Source organism: Atta cephalotes (genome assembly GCF_000143395.1).
Source record: "Atta cephalotes unplaced genomic scaffold scaffold00097, whole genome shotgun sequence".
NCBI classification, from domain to species: Eukaryota; Metazoa; Arthropoda; class Insecta; order Hymenoptera; family Formicidae; genus Atta; species Atta cephalotes.
Window position 1 is genome coordinate 350,868 of NW_012130161.1, and position 6,595 is coordinate 357,462.

The window sequence follows — 6,595 nt, forward strand, 5'->3', positions numbered from 1 at the left end:
ATATAAAGAAAAGAACGTGTAAACACGTTGTCTTTGATAGTAATATATTGAAAAAAAGCAATATTACAATTTCCACTCTATCACCGTAGAATAATATCGAAGGCAATTGATGTACATTAACCAGATTAACAATGTATAATGAATAAATGAATATTTAAGTCGGCAGTAAGATAATTACAATCCATTAGCTGCGCCAATAAAGTTGCAGTCAAATTTTATTTCATACGAAAGCAAAATTTTCGCCAATTTTTCATTATCTACCTTATAATTATATATTTTTTATAATACAAATGTAGTCATCAAATACAAAGAATCAAATTGAAGCGAAGTGAGGCGCCGTTGAATTTCCGGCAGCGAGACAAATTAAATTGTGTAGAAAACGTAAAGAGACGCAAGTACGCAAACATAATAGCCGTAATTAGGACAATTATTCGACGCAGCCTTTCTTATAGTTGTCGTACATGGCTAGCTCATGACAATAAACAACCGTGCGTATTTTATGAATTTCTACTGACAATGAGTGTTAGATTTAAACTTACTGTAAAACTCCAAATTGTAATAATACGAATGAGGCTGCCCCTATAATTCTCCCCTCAATAATTATAAAAATTTCATTATTAAGAAGCAAAGTATAGTGTACATAAGTATAAAAATAAAGATACAATCAAACATTCTAGATATTTTAATTAAAAAGAAAATGAATTATATTACATTAAAAGTATCCTTTAATATAAAATATAGCAAGGAGAGATATTATATGTAGCATTTGTAACACAATCTAGCATTAGCAATCTATTATATATATTTATAGGTATAAGTGAATTTACAATCTTCAGTGGTTTCTTTGCATTGCGACAGAGAAAAATTTTTTGCGACAAAGCCATTTTAGATAACATTTTAGATAACATGCTCGGTAATCTAAATCTCATAGATTACGAGATCCTCTTACATACATACATCTACGTGCTATGTGCTAATATTAAATTATAATCTACCTAGCGATCCTGGATGCAACTAGAGGGATTCGATATCATATTGTACAATCTCCGTCAATCTCGGGGTATGAGAATGATGTTTACAATCTGTTTAAGCTGTTTTTAACTCTTAACAACCATGAATGACTATACAACTGTAGCATGATTACTGCAGTGTCGTCGCACAGCTTTTTTAGTTTTTACCATATACAAAACCAAGATTACAAAAGATTTTTAGGGCCTACCTGTCCATTAATTTCATATTAAAAAAATTTGAAGTTTTGAAAATAACAAAAGAGTTATAATTAAAATTTTTATAAATTTTTACAGGATAATTAAAATTTTTATTAACTTTATTAACTTTATTAACTTTATTAACTTTATAGTATAAACTTTATGATATTAAAACTTTATAAACCTTTAAACCTTTAATAAAATCTTTTATAAATTTTATTGTATAATACAATTTTAATTATAAGTTTAGTTTTTATAAGTTTAGTTTTATAAATAAAAAATTTTTCTCTAATCAACTATTGATTAAGGAATCAAAATTACAATCTTTAATTATCTCATTTAAATATCTCATTTTCAATAGAAAACACGAGCATTTTTTAGCTTTTCTTGCCCCATTATAGAGCATGAATATGATCTTATCAATTTTAATTTAATCTAAATTACTTTTAGCGGATGCCATATAGTTATAGGTAGAGTAAAATATATTCCTAAAGCTATGACTATATTTGAGAATTTTTTTCTTCCAGATTATTTTTCATTATATAAAGTAATAATTCTTTTCTTTTCTCAGTCTTTTTTCTCGATCATTTCCTGAGGGCCTCTTAGCACTGCAGTCTAGGTGCGGTGCACCTTCAACATCCTTTATTTTGCACGGCTCCTTTTATAAAGCCTACACAACGCACATACTGCTAACACTACAGTTATAAGTTAAGAGTTACAGAATAGATCCTTAATCATCGCCCTTTATCATTACAATCTCACGAAAAATAATCTTTAAAGTGGAACTGAGGTTCACGAGGTAACGTTGGAACGTCACGATTATTTTTACTTACCTGCATGGGACTACTTTGATTGTCCACTTTGTCAATACCATCCACTGGTTGTTGAGGTCCGCCCAGCAGTGCCGTGAGGACTCTCAAACCCACGGAAAGCAGATTGGTCCATGGACTCACAGTCGTACCATCGTCTATCTCATTTTTGCTGGGTCCAGCTACACCTCCGGTCTGACCTAGCAGCATTTGCATCAGCATTCCTAACATATTAGACCATGAGAAACCGCTGCTGCTACCTTCCTGCACAGACCACCAAAGAATATCACGATATGATATAGTGGAAAAAAAGACAAGTTGCTGAATTTTGTGTGATATATACATATCTATATTAAAAGTGTAACGGAAAATCGAATAACATTTTATTCCTTCGATTCCTAGATATATTATTGTGATTGTATTGCATGTTTGACATAATAATATAATAATTGAATTAAATTAAACAATTATAATTTTAAATAAAGCTCTAAATGAATACAAATTCAACTAAACAAATCAGGGCTAAAGGAGCTACATTGAGAAGCTACGTATCTATTATACTAATAATCAATAAAACATCATCTTTAGTAATGTCTATTCTATAATTATAGTGTATAAATTCTAAGTTAGTCAATTAAAATCAATTATCATGTCACTTGTTTAATTAATCACAAATTATTCAAAATGAAAATGGATAATATTATCTTAATCCTTGATTCCTTTGAAATTCCGAATAATTTATGTTCGCAATCATTGCCATTTAAACATCTAATGATGAAAATCCACATAATAAATATATCTTCAGAGAGGATAGAAAACATTAAGTAGGGGACAATTGTAGAGTAAATTAAATTAATTGTTCGTGCGTACGTGCGTCTAAATCTTTTACCTGAATTTGATTAGTGCTAATATCCTCGAGATCATCAATCGCCACTTTTTTCATCGCATTCGGTTTCTCAGCGAATTTTCTCTCCTCTCTGATCTGTTGTTGTTGATATGGTTGCGGGTATTGCAGCGTGTATTGAGAATGTTGCGGTAATGTCGCGACTTGTCCCAAGACAAGTGCGATCAAGCAGAGCGATACGTGTTGGTTATATTGCATTCTGTAATAAAAAAAAAGACATTTTTGCTGAATTTTTAATTGCACATAATTTATATAAGAGTAATTTATATAAGACTATCTGTAAATTAGAATTAATTTCTTGCCAAAAGGAGCTTTCTCCATATCATTTTTAGCATAATTTCTAATCTGTAAATATTTATACAACGTGAAAATTACAAATATTCTTTTCACAACCGGCGATTGTATTCACTGATATACACATTCCCCGGGTATATCACAAAAGTCACATGCATGCGCGCATGGATTATATTATTAATTATCAGGGTTTAGGAAATGAAAGAGTACTATTCCATTACTTTTTCTGTTACTTTTTATAATAACAATTTAATAATGACGTTGTAATTTTTTATGATTATAATAATTAACTAAACGCTGAGATTGAGAAAGTCATTTTGAAAAATCACTCGCATCATTATGCATTTACCAACTGAAAAAGATAATTTGTAACGTAACCTTGTTATAATACCTAAAAAGAAATGAGTTACAAATGCCGAGTTAATTTTTTTAACAACGAGTGACTTTTCCAATGCTTTACAAGTAATGATCGAGTGATTTACCAACTTCGATGTTACCTAATATAGTTATACAAAAATTCATCATCATCAAATTGTTATAACAGAGTAATGATAAGGGAAGCGTAACAGCGTTACAAGTAACTGGTATTACTTCCATTCTCTGATTATTATGCATATATCACATATATGACATAATCGAACGTATATTTATATAGGAGGTACTAATTATATACAAATTTTGTTAGAAACTTTAATGTTTATAGAGTAATATAGAGTGATGACTTGATTTTGGAAACTCAGCAGAAAAAGGTATGCAGTACGAGATAATTTAGGGTGATTCAGAAATGAAAGTATGTTGCGAACGTGTATAGTTGAAACGTGAAACGATGATTCTGACAAATAATGATAGAGTAATTCAATTGATATTCAAATGTATCTCTTTATTTGTTTCATATTGCGAGAAAAATTAAAATTTGCGCAAGTAAAATAAAAATCCTTCGATGATATTATACAAAATTATAATTACTCCGTAATTTTTTTCCCACCATCAGAAAATATTAATCAAAACTAATATGATTATTATTGTATTCTAGAAAAATAACAACAATGTTTATGGATACTGTTGAAATGTGAAAATAAGAAATTGTCTCTTTTCTTTTTAAAGACGATACATAAAATTGCATATGACAGTTATTTACAGTAGATTGAATCTTAAATATTCAATTTAATTGTGAAATAGAATATAGTGAATAATAGGATTTATAGGGATAAACGACCGACGATGAGCTTCACCTTGATCTTTAACAGAACAAGAAACGGAAGGGATTGAATACATTTTGCGGGCATAGTAGCAGAGTGCAAGTCGAGAATGTTTGAGTATGCTGCTGAAAGTGTGCCACAGTGGTTAAGGTCGCCTCGACGGTAAGCATGCCGATCGCTCGTTAGCCCACTTGCCGATGGCACGCCGGTACTGGTTTGTTGAACCCGACAAGTACCGTTACTCCAAAAGGCGGTCACGACCTACTGCCGTAGCAACGACCGGTTCTCGTGTCCGCCGAAAAAAAAAAATAAAAAAAACAAAGTAAAAAAAAAAGAAGGCAAGTAATCGGTGCGATGGAAGTCGAGGAATCCACAAGTAAAATCCACAAGTAATAAAGTCAACAGCATCTATCTTACGAATGTCTTACGAATGTATGTCTTCGGAAACTTTTCGCATGATCTCTTCACTTTATATAAATAATAACATCACTGAGTAACACTTCTCATTATCTCATGGATTTATAAAATTCATAAGTATTAAGTGAAAAAGAATTTGTCCTATATCAACTCAAGTAATATGAAGCGTTAAAAGTGCTAAAAAAAGTATATAGTTTCTTTTAGCGCTTTCCAGACGCTGTTATGCTACTTGAGAAAATTTTTTTTACATCGAAAATTATTTTATATATTTTGTTTATATTTTTATATTATTATTACACTAACTATTTTTCCTGAAAGCTTCGATTTTCGGGCCAATTTCGAGTTAATTGTAGAAATTAAAGAGTATTCAAGGAAAAATGACGTGACTATCGATGTTTAATGCGTGGAGAGTCTTCATTTTATCCAAACATTTTTTATTTAAAATTTGAAAAAAATATTTTCAATTAAAAGTATGTCATGTCCGTCTCTTTAGAAAAGATGATGTTATCATCGACATTTGAAATTAGTACTTAAAATGATCATGCATACTCTTTCATAGACGATGATTTTATTGTCAATTTATAGATAATATATAAATTTGAGTTATAAACAAAATGATGTAATTGAAAATGATGAATTAAATGATGTTAATATCGGTGACGATGAAGGTAACAAAGTGACGATTGTGAAAGCAATGAGAAAGATTGCTCTCACTGACGACGAGAAACGATGCACGGCGCACCTTTGGAAAACGGTACACGTCACGGTGAAAAAATTACAAAACGAGTTTCTAACTGTATCTTTACACCTGGCGACAAACATTTTCTATTTAGTTGCCTGCGATAAATCTGGCGTAGAAAAAAAATTTGCAAATACCTCTCATGAGGTTATTGGGAGCGGTTCCGTAATGACAATTCCTAGTGACAGAAATTAAGCCAGAAAAATTATTTCTAGAAAAAAAGGTTAAGAAACATTCACGTGTTATTTAAATATTTTATGTGAGAAAAACGTTCAAAAGAATTATTCCAATTTTAATTGCATTGTTGCACAAGAATGAAATATTTTTTTAATTATTTACCTTTAAGACGCAAAGCTTGATAAATATAGTTTATCATGCAAGTATATATCTATCAAGTAAAAGTAAACACAGGGCAAATAACTATTAAGTAAGACAACAAGTAGATTAATTATATTAAATAATAATAATAATAATAACAATAATAAATAAAATATAGGCATTGTAAATACAAATTGCAAATTAGATTTAATTTAAATAAGTTTTACTTTTGAAAAATAATTATAATAAATAAATAAAATTATATGAGCTATTTAGGAAAATAAGTTTCAAGTAACAAATATACTTATCGCACGTGTAGTAATAATAAATATATATATACACACAACACAAATAACGAAATTTATAATTAATTGCTTTTTCTTAGATTTTAAAGTCGTATTATTAACAGTTCCATATAGTTAAGCATTTGGTAAAAGTGCTTATACTTGCATTTGCTATAATTTTTTATTAATAAATAAGCATGGAATATTTTATTCTATGTAAGAATTCAAAAAAGAATCACACAGTTATATATACAATTTGAGATATTTTTAAATAATTTTTTTTTTTAGAGCAGAAATGCAAAGAAAGCAAATAGATACACACACACACACACACACACGCGCGCGCGCGCGCGCGCGCACATACGCACGCCCGCACGCACGCACGCACGCACGCAAGCACATAACATATATGAATATATTCAT

The 6,595-nt window shown here is 30.0% G+C and overlaps 1 protein-coding gene across 1 annotated transcript in view; it reads right to left on the reverse strand.

Moving 5' to 3' along the window:
- LOC105624973 overlaps window positions 1–3,119 on the reverse strand; it is a 9,560-nt gene extending 6,441 nt beyond the window's left edge. The window contains exons 1-2 of the mRNA XM_012206316.1: window positions 2,907–3,119; window positions 2,042–2,281 (exon numbers count right to left, since the gene is read on the reverse strand). Of these exons, the coding sequence (XP_012061706.1) occupies window positions 2,042–2,281; window positions 2,907–3,119 (453 nt within the window). The remainder of the gene's footprint in view (window positions 1–2,041; window positions 2,282–2,906) is intronic.
- Window positions 3,120–6,595: the final 3,476 nt, after the last annotated feature.